Below are 18,999 nucleotides of genomic sequence, written 5' to 3'. Positions count from 1 at the left end.
GAACAGAACCACAACAACGAGCACCCGAGCTACAAATCTTCGCACAAACCTTGAACTAGTATGATAATTTATAAGTTGAAGTAATTTGTGTGCAGGAGCAAAATAGGTTAAAATTTGATCATGTAGGCCCTGCCTATAACAGTGCTAGGGTTAATTTAAAAGTCAAGTACTCAATAATTTAACATTTAAGAACAATTTGAATACACCCCAGTTAAATGATGGAAAGAAAATGTTATAATTTCAAGGTTATCAACCCTCCTACCTAGTAAGCCAGCTGGCTTACTATTAATATCACATGATCATGCTATCATGTTATTACTGACAATTTATATTTAACAAAGGGTTCCTTAGAAAAATAAAAACAATGAAAATCAGTGATCAGTTTAGTGCAAGAATTCATTTGAATCACAATTATCTTCAACGTTAAAGTACATGCTGCTCAAAAATAGCAGAATAATCCCTCATGTCCCATACCACAAATTTCAGTAGAGAATACAAAGATGTAAAGTACATTTTTCATCTTGAAAGACACGAGCCTTTTGCAAGTTACGCTATACTATCAAAAGTGGGTTGTTTAGGCACATAATCATCTGGTGAAAGATTATCAATCTCTTCAAAAGTTGGTATTTCATCTTCTGGATTTAGCTCCTCCTCAAACATGTGTTGCAGCAAGGCATCAACGGTCTTGTATCCTACCAAAAAAAAAGTTATTTAGTAACTAGAAAAACCCTTTCGCAAGGTTTGTAGCTCAGGTTGAGGTTTAGGGTGTAGGTTTGATATCCAGACGTTTCACTACCTGGCTAGGTAACATCAGTTGCGACCTCCGAGTAAAGGCTTCACTTGGAGATCGCCACTGATGATGTTACCTAGCCAGGTAATGAAACGTCTGGATATCAAACCTACAGCTCAGCGAGCAAACCTACACCCTAAACCCTTTAGTAATAATGCTCTGTACAAAACCTGGCAAAAATGTAAAATCACAGAAGATCTAACATGGCATTTGTAACTATCTAAATGATCAAGGAGAAATTATGCAAAGTTTTAGGAGTAAATTGAGTCACCATTAAGCCATACCATGTGCATGAAATGTTTTTGCAACCTTGGCCAGACTCCAGATTTGAGAAACTGCATTAGTGTGGATACAGTTATTCAGGAAAAACTGGAGTTGCATTTTTAAAAGGGAGTCAAAGCCTTGGGAAATGAAAGAACTGACTAGTTCATTCAGACTACAACCTTAGAATCCCTGCAGTGTAGGAACAGGCCCTTCAACCCAACAAGTCCACACCGACCTCCTGAACAGCATTCCGCCTAACCCCACTCCCCATTATTCTATATTTACCCCGGACTAATGCACCTAACCTACACATCCCTGAACACTACAGGCAATTTAGCATAGCCAGTCCATCTAACCTGTACGTCTTTGGACTGTGGCAGGAAGCCAGAGCACTCTGACGAAACCCACTGGGAGAATGTGCAAACTCCACACAGTCATTAGAGGTTGGAATAAAACCCAGGTCCCTGTGAGGTATCATGCTAATCACTTTGTTGTTATACTTAGGTCTTGATTTGTTTTTAATACTCCAGAGTGATATTGATAAATAAAACAAAATGTGATATAAAACATCTTAAATAGTAATTGGAAATGGCATACAAAAACCTGGTTTAGTACAAAAGGTAAACATTATATATACTTACTAATTGAAGCTATTTTAAATCTCAGTTTGGATTTCAAGTCTGTATTATCAGTATTTCCAAGATCATTTTCATTTGTCTCCATGACTTCAACTAGATTTCCAGCAGGGCAGTCCCTAAATTAAACATGCAGGTTTAAAAAGGATTGGCAACACAATTTTTGAGCAACACACTCATCCCTGTTTTACTTACACACAATCTCCCATTCCAAGCTCCTGAATTTTCTTCTCAACAGCAGTTTCTACTGCACTCCTGGCCAACGAGTGTTCCACAAAAAATGCTTCCAAAACAAATGCTATAAAGATACTTGGAAGAGAAAAAGAAAAAAAAAATCACATTCATGTGAACTCACCAAAGATATACCTGAATAATTCCAAAACACAATAAATTGGACTTACTTTATTAGTATAATAACAACCATTATGTGAAAGATGACAAAGAAGATCCTTGCCGTTAAGTGAGTTACTTTCACAAATCCAGCTGCAAGAAGTATTATTGTTAAGGAATCTAAAGGAATGTAAAGAAAGTCCTAACTATTGGACAAGTAAAGACTAAACACTCAAAATGCTGTACATTTATTTCAAATTCTTTATGCCATTATCCATTAAGAATTTTACAACACTGTACACAAATACTTCTTAACATCTCGCTTTAAACAGTCTGGCCCCCATTAGACTATGCCTCTTAGTTCTATAATCTCCAACCAGTAAAATAGTTCAGTTTTATCTACTGTCTTTTCCTGTTAATATAGGAGAAGATGTTTAATTAAATTATCCTTAACCAGTCTGCTTTGCTTGGAGTCAGCCCCATATAGTGCAGAAGGTGGCCAATCAGCCCATTCTGTCTGCACTGGTTTCCCAAATGAGCACTATTGCCGATTTCAATTTTCCATTTTCCTACCTTCTCAATCATCCTGGTTATTCTTCCTTTTCAAAAAGACAATGATTCCCTTTTGAAATCCTTTATTAAACTTGCCTTCATTACCTTTTTAGGCAGTGTATTCTAGACCGTAACCACTGACTGAAAACAGTTTTTTTTAACAAATTAAAAAATGGCAGAAGAACAAGTGGGACAGCAGCCTAGATAACTGCAAGAGGGAGGCAACATTCCATTTTAAAACATGAGAGAACAGGTACAGCCACTTATCAGCAGAGAGAGAAAACAGCACCTCACTGGTCTAAGGACCAGTTTGTAGACTGACCATGGTACAATATAATAAAGATGGCAGGGAAAGATGATGCGACTGTAGTATATGGAGGAATCCCAGACTTTAGTTTGAAACAAAGAAAACATGTCTGCAGTCAGAGTTTGAGGAGCTTCAGGTCAGAGTCATCGAGCAGATAGATGATGGAAAGAGAAAGTTATATGGACATTTAACTCCAGGAGGCAGTCACACTCCTTTGATCAAATCAGAAGGCTAATCTTAAGGAGTCAGGACAGGACAAGTTTGCAGGTGAGACAGGTCAGGTAGAAGTGGAAGTGCCTCGGCCTTTGCAGTTTTGCTGGTTTGAATTTTTTAAGCCTGTCCCGGTGAAAAGGGTGGATGAGCAAACAGATCATGGTACTGTTAAAGGAAGCCATTCATACAGGTAAATTATAGCGAATTGGTGTCGGTATATGTGCCCGGATCATTGAAGGTGCCAGGACAGGTGGAGAAAGCAGTTAACAAGGTATAGTGTTCTTGTTTTTACTGGTAGGCAGTGATGTTGAACATTTGTTAATTGGAGTATTGTGTGTATTTCTGGGTGCAACATTATAGGAAAGATGTGAATGGGAGTGTGATTGCCAAAAATGATCCCAGGATTGAGAAACTTCAGTTATGAGGATAGATTGAAGATGTTGTGACTGTTCTTCTTGGGGTGAAGTAAGCTAAGAGATTTGATAGAGATTTTCAAATTCATGAGGGCACTGGACACTGTAGATGGGGGTAGCTGCTCCCTCTCAGATGTAACAAATCTGCATACATTTAAAAATAATGTGCAAAAGAGGCATGGATGATGATAGAAAAAGAAAACTTCTTCACACAGTCATTAAGATGTGGAATGCCTTGCCTGGGAATGTGGAGGAGGTAGGTTCAATGGAGGCATTCAAGAGGGCATTAGATTGATTAGATTAGACTTACAGTGTGGAAACAGGCCCTTCGGCCCAACAAGTCCACACCGACCCGCCGAAGCGCAACCCACCCATACATTTACCCCTTACCTAACACTACGGGCAATTTAGCTTGTCCAATTCACCTGACCCGCACATCTTTGGACTGTGGGAGGAAACCGGAGCACCCGGAGGAAACCCACGCAGACACGGCGAGAATGTGCAAACTCCACACAGTCAGTCGCCTGAGTCAGGAATTGAACCCGGGTCTACAGGCGCTGTGAGGCAGCAGTGCTAACCACTGTGCCACCTCGAGAAATACTGGGTGAGATAGCAAGACATTAGCACAGGAAATGGGGCTGGTGCAGGCAGAGTGGTCCAAATGGCCTTTTTCAGCACCCTAAGAACTGAGAGATTCTGTGGAAGAGGACAGAATTCCCATTTAAGACTGAAATGAGAAGTTATTTTTTCCCTCTTAGAGGATAGTGAGTCTTCAGAACACTCTTCCCCAGAGAGTGCAGGAGGCAGTGCATATTTCTTTAAAGCACAGGTAGCCAGATCCACACTAACAGGCTCTCCTTAGCGGAGAAGGATATTCCCAGGGAGTACAATGAGGGTTCATCACTGCTCCCCAGTTGGCAGGAGTATCTTGATAAGAGGTTAGGCAAACCAGGGCTAGGCCTGTATTCTCTACAGTTTTGAAGAATGAGGGGTGATCTTATAGAAAACTGTCGAAATACTTAAAAAGGAATAGACAGTAGGTACAGGTAAGATTTTTCCCCTGGTTGGGGAGTCTAGAATGGTGGGGGGGAAAACACAATTTTAAAATAAAAGGGGGATACCACTGAAGTCTGGGATGAGCTCAGAGGGTCGTGCACTTTGGAATTTTCTGCCACAGAGGTGTGTGGAAGCTCAGGAGTAAGTTTAAGATACAGACTGAGATTTCAGATTACCGACTATGTACAGGGTTAGAATCACAGAATCCTTACATTGTGGATGCAGCGCATTTGGCACATTGGAGCCAGTGTGGACTCAAAAGAGCGTCCCATTCCCCATCTCTTTAATCTTGCATTTCCCACAGCCAATCCACCTAACCTACACATCTTTGGACTGTGGGAGGAAACACATGCAGACACTGTGAATGTGCCAACTCCACACAGACAGTCACCAGAGGTGGAACTGGATCTGGGTTCCTGGCGCTGTGTGGCAGCACTGCTAATTTCTGAGCCATTGTGCAGTTATGGGGGTGGGGTGGGTAAAAGACATTGAAGTGTTCCACCAGCCGTAACCATATTGAATGGCATGGCAGGCTTGAAGGGCTGAATAGCCTGCTCCCATTACTGTGTTTCTAAAATAAAGTTTATCAAGAATGTGACCAAAATATCGAGCCAAGGCCACAATAGGATGAGCCACAATCTTATCAAATGGCACTGCAGGCTTGAGGGGCTAAATGGCCTCCTGATTTACATATTCATACTTTAAATCCATGCCTTCTCATTTTGAATCCAATCACCAGTGGGAAAGTTTCTCATCATTGACTCTATCTGGATCAATTGATCAGTTCTCCCCTCAGCCATCTATTCTCAATAGAAAACAATTCTAGCTTCTCCAATTACCTTACATAACTGTAATTCCTCACCCCTGGAATCATTTCTGCGCTATCTTTCCTAAAATGAAGCTTGGCTTGACTTGGCCACATATTTTTGCCCACTTCTCCATTCAGACAAGCAATCATTTTATGACTGTCTCCCTCAGGGCCATCCTGCAAACCTCCATTACGGATAGTATATTCATCATGATTGCACTCACCTTTCTTAAAGTCTGAAATCCCAACAACTTCAAAATTCTATTTTCCTTGAATTAATCTTGTTTCAAAATATCAAATTTACCTTCCTACAATAGGGAAATTACATGCAAAAACATTACATTGTTAAATGTTTAGAATCTGGCCATAGAAGGTACAAATATTCATAATCATTCATTACATTTGTTTAAGCAGAGCTTAGGATGAGCATTTTATACCTTAGTCCTTTCAGCCTAGTATACAGAACAAGTCTCTTCTACTTTGTTCAACAACTATTGTGTTTCCTGAACTGATTAACCCTATGCCATAATACACTTCATAGAAGCCCTCACACACCCCTGGATCTGCTTGGAACTTTCAACTTCCTTCCTAATGTTTTCAAGCTAGGAGAACCTAATCTTGATTTAATACACAAATAAAACTGATCAGTTGTCTCCTAAGCAATACAACATTGTATTAACAGATGTTCTGAGTAACTTGTAAAAGTTTTATAAACTAACCCGGAGAGGTATCTGGCACAATTATATTAAAATGCACCCAAACGAGACCGCAAATCTTTGTCGTGGTTTTAAGCTTATCACTTTGAACTGATTGATGGAGTTATCACTTCAAGACACTTTTCTATTTCCCCAGAAGCAATGCTCTCATTTTTTAAAATATAAGCTGTATGAAACACTTCTTGTTGAAAACCCCACATCAACTTCTCACTCTTAGAAAAAGTTGGAAGATTAAGATAAGCCTGTATAACAATGTCTTGTACCAGCTAGACATAATTTCCCCCTGTCCTAAAATCATCTCACCTAATGCACCGGTGGTGATGAGACATCATGTTACATGCTACCTTATTGCTGGGTCATTTGCTTCATATTTAATGATCTGGACAATTCCAATTCAATTGGGAAAAGAACAACTACATCTAAATTAATTTTAAAAAAGGATATCATGCCATTGATTAACCACTGTTAATTCAATGAGCAAAATGAAGGCCGAAACAATATTATTGAAGTTATTCCTGCAGTATCTAAGAGCAGCAAACTGAGAACCCTTCAGTGCTGGATTGCCACAATATTTGGCTGCAGGATCACTGGAGTTGGCACCATAAAATTGAATTCTGCCTTTGAATGCTTCCATTCCAATTATTGCAAATATGTAGTATACAACCTAAAAGAAATGCATGTAAATTAAAGTTTTGAAATGTGAGCTTTCTTGCCAAATGTCATAATGTATAACTACTTACCACAACAAGTCCTGCATAGGTTAGCATTGTAGGAATAAGATTTACCAGAGTATTCAGCAGAACCCTGAACCTTTTAAAAAAAACAATAGAACAACTTCAGAATTAACCTCTCCCAATTACAATTGCCTCACTTTATTTTAATACCTCCCCTATCCTATGGAAAATCCTGCAGGTCTACCTCAAACCCGTCACACAGAGAAAAAAAAACTTTTTTTCAACCTTTAACAATTGCTCTTGCAGATGAAGTTTCCAAAAATTCTGAAACATGGTAATATCATCCTCTGGTGTTTGCACTCATTTATAAATTTGATTTGACATTGTAGGTTTAGGTTTTACATGGTGTGTAAAGCAAGTTGCTGAAATTGCAAGCCATTAACAGCAGAGAGAGAGTAGAAGAGACAGCTAAGAATCAGAAAATGTATCTCCATTATAAATTGAACAACCTGAGAATGGTGTGGGGACCAAGTATACAATATGTCACAATTCATTGACGTGGTCCACTAAAAATCAAGCCCTGCTATTCCTAGAGGTATCACAGAAGTTAAAGATTTTTCAGAGTATGTGGAAGTGTGAGCTTAAGAAGAATTCTTCAATTTACCTGTCTTTTAGAACAAAGTTGACAGAAAACATGGAGCAGGCTTCTGTGCTTAACACAAATTGCTATTTACTACAAGTAATTAGATCTAGCTACAGGTAAACAACTATATACCATCAGCATATGAAAACCAGTGAAAACTCTAACCTTATCACTCCTGCTTACACACAGATAGAAAGAAAGTGTTTTCATCATAGAAGGAAAAACTGGGAACACAGTTAAGTGGCTCTCATTTACATGGTTGGTAAGATTCTTGTGCTGATCAGAATGCTGCTGCTCAGTTATCCTTCTCCAGATGCTTCCACTGGTTTGCACAGGCTCTGACTCATCAATTAAAAGTAATATTTTTGAGCAACTGCCAAAGGAAAGATGTACTGGGATTCCACAGGCTTTTCTGGATCTTGTTCATGGCCCCTTGTTCAGTTACCAGAGATCCAATCACGTAGTTGTTGGCAAACAGAAGGCCTTTGTTATCAATAACTTGTCACTAGTATATAAACCAATCAGCCACTCATACTAACCAATCCTCCATTTGTACTGGACTCCTCAGCTCTGACTCATCTGTGGACTAGAGGATTAGATAGGGTGGACAGTGAGTCTTCTTCAGACAATGATGACATCTGCTTGTAAGAGGGGGCATAGCTGCAAATGGAGGGGTGATAGATTTAAAGACAGATGTCAGAGGCAGGTTCTTTACTTGGAATGGTAAGGTCGGGGAATGACCTGCCTGCCAATGGAGTTAAGCAAAAGTGAGGACTGCAGATGCTGGAGATCAGAGTCTAGATTAGTGTGGTGCTGGAAAAACATAGCAAGTCAGGCAGCATCCGAGAAGCAGGAAAATCGATGTTTCAGGCAAAAGCCCTTCAGCAGGAATGATTTCCTGCTCCTTGGATGCTGCCTGACCTGCTGTGCTTTTCCAGCACCACTCTAATCTAGACTGCCAATGTAATTAACTCGGCCACATTAGGGGCACTTAAACAATCCTTGGATGAGCACAAGGATAATGATGGGATAGTGTAGGGGGATGAGCTTAGATTAGTTCAGATGTCAGCGCAACATCAAGGGCCAAAGGGCCTGTTGTGCACGGTCTTGTTTTATGTTCTATCTTTCAATTCTTTGTTGATGGGATAAGGTTATTCTACACCATGCTGTATTTCATTCACTGGTCAAGAATTCGCCCTTTTCAAAGTCCTGAAAGGCAATATCCTGGTATCCTTTCAACAATAGAATTTGCGACCACAGTTTACAGGGAAATGGTGAGTGACAACAGCTACCAGGAGATTTTTTAAACACTTCTCCATACAAGGGGGAGTGAGAGAGATTTGCGAATTTTCTCTTTACAGGCTAAAACTTCTGCAGTATTGACCACACACAAATTGTAATCACTTGTCCAGGAATCAAAATGTTGCTTTCAGACAACTGTCCCTTATTTCAGAAATCCACCAGTGCCATTCTGACTTCTCCCTTATTGCTCCAGGAAGAGATAAAAACCATGCATACAATTCACAATGCTGTACTAAACTTGATTTTTAGAAGTTCAAACCTCTCTTTATGCAATATCCCTGGTTTAAAGCAGCATCTGGCCTTCAGTCCCAGAAACGTTTTTCCATTCGCTTTATAAAGTGGAGTTAATTTTTCAGCTACTCCCCAAACGCCAAACTAACCTAGACTCCCCTAACCTGTAGTAACAGTCTCTCCACCACCTCAGTCTGATTCTTCATCACATTAAAAAACGTGGATCAAATCACTCAAAATTTCCAAATTCCACAGAAAAGTTAGAGTGACAACAGATCATAATTTGAAAGCATCTGGAGGACATTTATCAATGTGACAAAGGCAAATACCAGGGCTACCTGCAAGACAACAGACTTTAAACAGTGTCATTCAATTTGATTTATTACTGTCACTTGTACCAAGAAAAAGTATTCTCTTACAGGCTTTATAGATAGATTGTACTATACAAGTGCATCAGGATTACAAAACAGAGTGCAGAATATAACGTTACAGCTGCCAAGGTGTAGAGAGGATCAACATTAACATTAAAAGAGCTCCACTCAAAAATATCATCACAGCTGAAAAGCTGTTGTTCTTGAATCTGTTCATACATGCATTCAAACTTTTCTATCTTCTGCTCAACGGAAGAGGATGCAAGAAAGTAGAGTAATCACAGCTCCCTGACCTTCACTATCCACTTTACTATACACTCCCTGACCTTCACTATACACTCCCTGACCTTTACTATACACTTTGAGGGAGATAGGGGCTGACAATATGGGAAACGTCAGAGTTCTGAGTTCAGAGTTCCCATCCTAGAGTTCTGAGAGGGGTGGCTGAGGAAATAGTGGAAGCATTGGTTGAGATCTTTCAAAAGTCACTGGAGTCAGGGAAAGTCCCGGATGATTGGAAGATCGCTGTTGTAACCCCCTTGTTCAAGAAAGGATCAAGATAAAAGATGGAAACTTATAGGCCAATTAGCCTAACCTCGGTTGTTGGTAAAATTCTAGAATCCATCATTAGGAATGAGGTTTCTAAATTCTTGCAAGAGCAGAGTCTGATTAGAACAAGTCAACATGGATTTAGTAAGGGGAGGTCATGTCTGACAAACCTGTTGGAATTCTTTGAAGAGGTGACAAGTAGGTTAGACCAGGGAAACCCAGTGGATGTGGTCTGTCTAGACTTCCAAAAGGTCTTTGATAAGGTGCCACACAGGAGGCTGCTGAGCAAGGTGAGGGCCCATGGTGTTCGAGGTGAGCTACTGGTATGGATTAAGGATTAGCTGTCTGACAGAAGGCAGAGAGTTGGGATAAAAGGTTCTTTTTCGGAGTGGCAGCCGGTGACAAGCGGTGTCCCACAGGGTTCAGTGTTGGGGCCGCAGTTGTTCACATTATATATAAGTGATCTGGATGAAGGGACTGGGGGGCATTCTCACGAAGTTTGCCGATGATACGAAGTTAGGTGGACAGGCAGGTAGTACTGAGGAAGTGGGGAGGCTGCAGAAGGATCTCGACAGTTTGGGAAAGTGGTCCAGGAAATGGCTGATGGAATTCAATGTGAGCAAATGCGAGGTCTTGCACTTTGGCAAAAAGAATAAAAGCATAGACTATTTTCTAAACGGTGAGAAAATTCGTAAAGCCAAAGTACAAAGGGATCTGGGCGTGCTAGTCGAGGATTGTCTAAAGGTAAAACATGCAGGTTGAGTCCGTGATTAAGAAAGCGAGTGCAATGTTGTCATTTATCTCAAGAGGGTTGGAACATAAAAGCGCCGTTGTGCTACTGAGACTTTATAAAGCTCTGGTTAGGCCCCATTTGGAGTACTGTGTCCAGTTTTGGTCCCCACACCTCAGGAAGGACATACTGGCACTGGAGCATGTCCAACGGAGATTCACACGGATGATCCCTGGAATGGTTGGTCTAACATAAGAGGAACAGCTGAGGATCCTGGGATTGTATTCATTGGAGTTTAGAAGATTGAGGGGAGACTTAATAGAAACTTACAAGATAATACATGGCTTGGAAAGGGTGGACGCTAGGAAATTGTTTCCGTTAGGCGAGGAGACTAGGACCCGTGGACACAGCCTTAGAATTAGAGGGGGTCAATTCAGAACAGAAATGCGGAGACATTTCTTCAGCCAGAGTGTGGTGGGCCTGTGGAATTCATTGCCGCAGAGTGCAGGGGAGGCCGGGACACTAAATGTCTTCAAGGCAGAGATTGATAAATTCTTGATATCACAAGGAACCAAGGGCTATGGGGAGAATGCGGGTAAGTGGAGTTGAAATGCCCATCAGCCATGATTGAATGGCGGAGTGGACTCGATGGGCCAAATGGCCTGACTTCCACTCCTAGGTCTTATGGTCTTAAAGTAATTAGGGGAGGGGGAATTATCATACTATTTGGCAGTAACTGTAGATCATAAACTGGCAACAGATATTATCAGGGAAATGCACAACAGAAATGTGGAGGTTATTTAGAGAGCCTTACTACAAGTGCTGGACCGGTTTGTCCCACTGAGGCAAGGAAGGGATGGCAGGGTTAAGGAACCTTGGATGATGAGATGGGAAACATCTAGTCAAAAGGAAGAAGTAAGCTTACTTAAAGTTGAGGAGGCAAGGATCAGACAGGGCTTTAAAAGGGCTACAAGGAAGTAACTGAAGAATGGACTTAAGAGAGCTAGAAAGGGACATGAAAAAGCCTTGGCAGGTAGGATTAAGGAACCCCCCCCCCAAGACGTTCTACACTTGTGACGAACAACAGGATGGCCAGAGTCAGGGTAGGGCCGATCAGGGATAGTGGAGGAACTTGTGCTTGGAGTCAGAGGAGGTGGGAAAGTCCTTAGTGAATACTTTGCTTCAGTAGTGAGACGGACCTTGTCGTTTGTGAGTACAGCGCCAACAGGCTGCTATGCTTGAAGAGGCTGATGTTAGTAAGGAGGATATGCTGGCAACTTTGAAAAACAGGAGTATAAATAAGTCCCTTGGGCTAGATGGGATACACCCAAATGTTACTACAGGAAGTGAGGGAAGAAATTGCTGTGCCTTTGGCGATAATCTGTGTCCTCATTGTCTACTGGTGTAGCACCAGATGATTGGCAGATGGCAAATGTTATTTCCTTGTTCAAAGAAGGAAATATAGAGGTAATCCTGGGAACTACAGACCGGTCAGTCTTAAATCAGTGGTGGACAAATTATTGGAGTGGATTCTGAGAGACAGGATTTATGATTACTTGGGTAACCATAGTTTGATTAGAAATAGTCAGCAGGGCTTTAAGAGGGGCAGGTCATGCCTCGCAAACCTTATTGAATTGAAGATGTGACAAAACACATTGATGAAGGTAGAGCAGTGGATGTGGTAAACATAGATTTCAGCAAGGTATTTGATAAGGTTCCCCATGGCTGGCTCATTCAGAAAGTGAGGCAGCATGGGTTACAGGGAAATCTGGCTGTCTGGATACAGAATTAGCTGGCCCATAGAAGACAGAGGGCGGTGGTAGATGGAGCTCAGTAACCAGTGGTGTTCTGCAGGGATCAGCTCTGGGACCTCTGCTCTTTGTGATTTCTACAAGTGGAAGGGTGGGTTAGTAAGTTTGTCAATGACATGAAAGGTTGGAGGAATTTAATCTTTCCACCCTGGAGGCTCCCTGCCTTCAGTTCTGATGAAGGGCTTTTGCCAGAAACGTCAATTTTCCTGCTCCTCGGATGCTGCCTGGCCGGCTGTGCTTTTCCAGCACCACTGTAACCTAGTGTGGAGGGCCATTGTAGGTTGCAATGGGACATTCACAGGATACAGCGCTAGGCTGAGAAGTGGCAGATAGAGTTCAACCTGAAAAAGTATGAAGTGATTCATTTTGGAAGGTTGAATTTGAATGCAGAATACAGGGTTAAAGACAGGATTCTTGGCAGTGTAGAGGAACAGAAGGAGCTTGGAGTCCACGTCCATAGATCCCTCAAAGTTGCCACTCAAGTTGATAGGGTTGTTAAGAAGACATATGATATGTTGGCTTTTTTTAGCAGCAGGATTGAGTTTAAGAGCAGCAAGGTTATGCTGCAGCTCTATAGAGCCCTGATTAGACCACATTTAATATTGTGTTCAGTTCTGGTCACCTCAGTATAGGAAGCATATGGAAGCTTTAGAGACGGTGCAGGGGAGATTTACTAGGATACTGCCTGGACTGGAGGGCATGTTTTATGAAGAAAGGTTGAGGAAGCTTGGGCTTGTCTCATTGGAGTGAGGGATGAGAGATGACTTCATAGAGGTGTACAAGATGATGAGAGGCCTAGATAGAGTGGATAGCCAGAGACTTTTTCCCAGGGTTTAAATCATGATCGTGAGAGGGCATAATTTTAAGGCTATTGGAGGAAAGTTTAATGGAGATATCAGAGTTTGGTTCTTTACGGAGTGGTAAGTTGTGGAACACACTGCTAGCGGTGGTAGTAGAGTCAGATACATTAGGGATGTTTAAACAACTCTTGGATAGGCACATGGATGATCGTAAATGAAGGATATGTAGGTTAGTTTGATCTTGGAGTAGGAAAAAAGGTCAGCACAACACTGAGGGCTGAAGGGCCTGTACTGTTCTGTATTCTATTGAACTGGGGTGGGAGGGGTCTGTGATTATTTTAGTTGCTTCCCGAGGCAAAGGGAAGTATAGATGGAGTTAATGGATGGAAGGCTGGTTTGTGAGATGGACTGGGCTGTGTTTACAATTCACTGTAGTTTATTTTGGTCCTGGGCAGAACAGTTGCCAGACCGCACTGTGATGCATCTAATTAGGATGCTTTCTCTTGTGCACCTATAAAAATTGGTAAGAGTCTTGATGGACAAGCCAAATTTCCTTCACCTGCTGAGGAAAGAGAGGTGTTGTTGAGCTTTCTTGATTGCAGCATCGACATGGGTGGACCAGGACAGATCGTTGGTGATCACCACTCCCAGGAACCTGATGCTGTTGATCATCTCCACCGCAGCTCCATTGATGGAGACAAGGGGATGCCCTCTGCTCTGCTTCCTGAAGTCGATGACCAGCTTCTTCATTTTCCTGATGTTGATGGAGAGTTTATCGTCTTTACATCTTGCCGTTAAGCACTCAGTCTCCTTCCTGTACTCCGTCTCATCATTGTTTGAGAACCAACCTAGAACGGTGGTATAGTCAGCAAACTGGAGATTGGAATTGGTACAGAATTTGGTCACACAGTCGTGTGTGTATGAGAAGTATAGTAGGGGATGAATGCACAGCCTTGAGAGGCGCTGGTGTTGGAGGATCATAATAGAGGAAATGCTGCCATCTATCCATACTGACTGTGGTCTGTTGGTTAAGAAGTCAAGGATTCAATTATAGAGAGGACAGCTGAGACCAAGGCTTTGGAGTTTGAAGAGGAGTTTGTTTGAAATGATGGTGTTGAAGGCAGAGCTGTAGCCAATAAGTAGGAGCCTGATGTGGGTATCCTTGTTATCCAGATATTCCAGGGATGAGTGTAAGGTCAGAGAGATGGCATCTGCTGTGAACCATGTTGTACCAATAAACGAATTGCAAGAGATCAAGGCAATCTGAGAGAAAATGAGCCAGGACCAGCCTCTCGAAGCATTTCAATTATATTGTTATACTGTTAAACAGGTTATATGGACATTGCACATAGAAAGCAAAATGGTGAGTTTAACTCCATAGCACAGCATATAGAGATGGTACACACTAGCTAAGCTCACAATGAGGATTTCACTGTCTCAACCTCTCCTCTTGCCTGAGGCATGGTGACCCTGAGGTTAAACCACCCACCAGTCATCTCTCTTTCTGTCTCTCTGATGAGCGTGCAGCCCTTTGGTCCTCTAAGACAGTGGCGATTTTACTTTTATACACCTTTGCTGTCCCTAAAGAAGGGAAAATAACCAAGCTGGTTCCAAGCAGAAGATCAATTTATGAAGGCTCCAACAAACACATTTTGTTTTCACTGCAGAAATGACACCTGATGACAACCTTTGAATGAATGATGGAACGACTGATCAAAATCAAACTGATGCCGATTCCACTTGGGCAATAAACATAAAAACAAAGAACAGAAGTACACGAAACAAATCAGTGTTCCTCACCCACACCTCGCCCATTCCACATGACAATGGACACAAGGAACAGCTTGTCAAAAGGTTTTTTTGGCTACTCTTCATTTTAAAAGCGCAGTCTTTATGCTCTTACCTCTGGAAGCTGTCAATGATCCGGATTAATCGAAGTACTCTCAGGATGAACACAATATCCAAAACTTGTTGGCTGCTGTATCCACCAGCTGAGCAGGTAACAAAAGGAAACTCAAAATTACAACCACTATTTTGGTGATCACTCCTTGAACTATGCATATTTTTAAGACCTCCATTACTTTAAGTTTTTTTTAAAAAGTCATTTGTACTTTGGAGTTGTGAACTGAGCAAAGAGTTGAAGGTGACCTTTGGATTGTGAGCAACAGCTTGTTTTTGGAAAGATGAGAACAAACAACCTGATATTTGTTTATGAGGCCAGGCCTGGAAGTTGATTGCAGGGAGATCGTTCTTCAAAAGGACCCTCTAGATGCATCGTTTCTGGAAATACATTATGTTCAAACATATCTTGTTTGAAGGGAGTCTAACAAAGAGAAACCAAAGTTTGAACTGGCTTTTTAAACGGTGTTTTAATCAGAAGGATTGTGTTGATGAAAGCTACAGGATGGAGGTTTAATTGCTCCCTGTTTATCTTCCGATGAGGAAGTTGGGAGAATAGAATGTCAGTTATAAGCATTGACTGAATATATTCATTGGAGCCTACTGTAAGTTATTTATCTGCATTAGTCTCTTTAGAAGCCCATATGCCTGTGAGATTACAGATCAGAGACCGCTTCAGTGAACTGGCCAGCTACATCTCTTTTGATGTATCCCTGAAAGAATGCCCATTTGTCTGATTCTAGCCCCCATTCACACAAATCAAAAGAAATTAGAGTTTAAAATCATAGACATTAATTAGATTACCTGGTTTAACATTGCTCTGCTAAAGTTACTGTATTACCAACATATTGTTAATTCTTCTGTTCAAGCTATGAACTTGGTGCCTGGTATCATTTATTCAGCAAGGAAAAAAAAGTGAGGATTGCAGATGCTGGAGATCAGAGTAAAAGTGTGATGCTGGAAAAGCACAGCTGGTCAGGCAGCATCCGAGGAGCAGGAGAGTCCATGTTTCGGGCGGAAGCCCTTCATCAGGAATGTTAATACTGCTCCTCAGATGCTGCCTGACTTGCTGTGCTTTTCCAGCACCACACTTTTTGACCCATCATTTATTCAACCTCTGGTACTGGTTATTCAAAAAGCTTGGCTAGGGACAAATGGGTTAATTTTGAATGTCATTGAGTGTTTTAATTTTTGTGTTGCAAATGCAGAGATAGCAAGGCTGATTTGATGTGGCTGGCTGTCTGTGTTGCATCAGATTATAATGGTCTGAACTAAGTCGGATTAAATTTAAAAGGGGTTTCACAGAGAACAGCGTAAATCCACCGACTGTAAAATTGCAGTTTATGACAGGATGCTAAATTATTTGAAAGAAGTCAAATAATTGAAATAAGTTGAAAGAGGAGGTGAAAGTGACTGGCCTTGATATCAAGGCAGCATCAAGGATATCCAGCAAAACTGGAGGAGGAATCGGGGAAAATGCTCCACCGAATGGTGTTGTGCGCATCTTAGAAGCCAATCATCTCAGCCCTTGGAATGTGCTGCAGGAGTTTCTCAGGACAGGGTCTTACCAGACACAATATTGCTCAATTTGCTCACTTACAAGCAAGGTTAATACAGAAATAGAGCACAGCAAAGCTACTGTGTGGGACATTGATCTGGTCAGATTAACTTGTTTGCTGCGTGTTCAGCAAACTCAAATGAGCTAAAGACTGCAACTTTCATATCTGAAAATACCCTGAAAAGGCAAAGTATCTCAAAAATCTGAACAGCACATTAAGGAAGATGTTGCAAGCTGCCACTATGCAGTGGCTACAAAAAAGTGTTAGAATTTCCATGCCAGTGCAATGACAGGCATGTAGATCACATGTCCCACTAGATGGCTGATCAAACAGAGAATCCTTTCAATATTCATAACAGGCAGAGTACACCATATTCTACAGTCAGTGTTCAGAAAGCCTGAAGCAAAATGTCTGTGATTCAACAACTGGACAGCACACGTTCAATGACAGTGTTTGATCACAGCTGTACCAACAAAACAGAGATATTCAGTTGAGTGTATTGTGAGATTCATTTATACTCACTAAAAGTGTATAATGTTGGAATATATTCTGCCAACAGAATATCTTCAAACGTTATGCCTTTTTTTGATTTATCCTGGAGCCCGAGAGCCTCTCGCTCTCAGTTACTTTATTTATGACAATGCCTCAGTTGATCAGTGTCGACCAGCCAATTAATCAATCAATCAATCAATCAATCAGCACCTTCTCTTCAGGGGCGTACTTTGTCCTTATTGTTTAAAATTTGCCATTTCCTCTTTCGTCCTAATGAGTTCAAGATGAAAACCCCTGGAAATATTAAAATTCCAGAGGAACTGGCTTTTGGTATGTTGTTAGATACCTATCATCTCAGCTTCAGATATTTCTGCAGGAGTTCCACAGATTAGAGTCCTGGGCCTCACCATTGTCAGCTGTTCATTTTTTAAAATAAAATCCCTACAGTACGGAAACAGGCCTTTCAGCCCAACAAGTTCATACTGACCCTCTGAACAGTACCCCACCAAGACCCATTCCCCTACCCTATTATCCTATATTTACCCCTGACTAATGCACCAAACCTATATATCCCTGAAAGCTCTGCACAATTTAGCTTGGCCAATTTACATAAGATGCACATCTTGAGGAGGAAACTGGAGCACCCAGAAAAAACCCACACAGACAGAAGGACAATATGCAAACTCCACACAGAGTTGCCAGAGGCTGGAATCAAACCTGGGTCACTTGTGCTTGTGAGGCAGCAGTGCTAACCACTGAGCCATCATGCAATCAATGACCTTTCCCTCCATTTGGTGGGGAAGTGGGGATATTCACTTTTGATTACTCTGCAATCAAATCCATTCACAAGTTGTTAAATAGTGAAAGAATCGGTGTCTGCATGCTGCAAGGCTATACAAAATGATACTTCGATTTTATAATCATAAATACAAACTTGGTATTGGACTGACAGGTAAAATTTATGCCATGCAAGTCCCAGGTAATGGCTGACCACCACCCAAGACATTCAATGACATTACTATTGTCAAAGGCGCCACCATCAACTCATGAGGCCACCACTGACTCGCAACTTAACTGAATAAGCAACAGAAATATTGTTGAGTACAGGACAGAGGTTGGACATTCTGCAGGGTATCAACTGAACCTCTGACACTTGAAAGCCTGCCCAGCATGTACAAAATATCTAATCAGCGGCATTATGGATCTCTCTCCTGGATAAACTAATCTCCCTGTATGGGTAATGAGCTAAATGCCACGATCATTTTACAACTTCACTCCCTGCACCAAAAGCACACAGTGGTTGCTGGGTGTATGATCAACAAGATACACACTGCAGCCAAGCAGAAAAGGGCTCCTTAAAACAACAGACCTACAATCTCCCTCATAAAAAAAGGAAGTAGGCAGCAAATATTTATGGAGACTTTGAGCAGCATCTTTCCACAGTATTCCAGCTTGTTATTCAATGCTTACGCCAAATGTTGTCTGAAACAGTTATGCATCTTCATAAATGCTGATAACACAGTCTGAACAGTGTAAATAAACATCTGTCAACAAGATGACTAACAGCAGTCACTCAAGGTGCCAGCCTCCTCCACCTTCTCAAAGATAACCAGGAATGAGCAAAGAAACATAAAATTCGTCTTGCTCATCACATGCACACCTATGAATGAATTTATTTTAAAAAAAAACAAAACAAATTTAGTTTCCCACAGACACGAGTCTAATCCTCAAAAGAAATTAAATATCCTCACTAGAAATTAATTCTTGGAAAACCTTCCAAACCCATGTCTAATTCATGGATCTCTGTCCAAGTAGCAGAAGATTATGCGAGAGATAGAGAGATGATTGGGCGTG

At 41.4% G+C, this 18,999-nt stretch overlaps 1 protein-coding gene across 1 annotated transcript in view; it reads right to left on the bottom strand.

Annotated features, from left to right (window-relative positions):
- Positions 1-389: 389 nt before the first annotated feature.
- Positions 390-18,999, bottom strand: part of tpcn3 (two pore segment channel 3) — a 62,245-nt gene continuing 43,635 nt past the window's right edge. The window contains exons 13-19 of the mRNA XM_060848828.1: positions 15,099-15,186; positions 6,825-6,894; positions 6,529-6,748; positions 2,091-2,181; positions 1,885-1,998; positions 1,696-1,808; positions 390-692 (exon numbers count right to left, since the gene is read on the bottom strand). Of these exons, the coding sequence (XP_060704811.1) occupies positions 547-692; positions 1,696-1,808; positions 1,885-1,998; positions 2,091-2,181; positions 6,529-6,748; positions 6,825-6,894; positions 15,099-15,186 (842 nt within the window). The 3' untranslated portion in view covers positions 390-546. The remainder of the gene's footprint in view (positions 693-1,695; positions 1,809-1,884; positions 1,999-2,090; positions 2,182-6,528; positions 6,749-6,824; positions 6,895-15,098; positions 15,187-18,999) is intronic.

This window comes from Hemiscyllium ocellatum, chromosome 3 (assembly GCF_020745735.1).
Source record: "Hemiscyllium ocellatum isolate sHemOce1 chromosome 3, sHemOce1.pat.X.cur, whole genome shotgun sequence".
In the NCBI taxonomy this organism is placed as follows: Eukaryota; Metazoa; Chordata; class Chondrichthyes; order Orectolobiformes; family Hemiscylliidae; genus Hemiscyllium; species Hemiscyllium ocellatum.
Note: the sequence above shows the minus strand (reverse complement) of the source record. Positions and strands in the feature narration are given on the sequence as shown.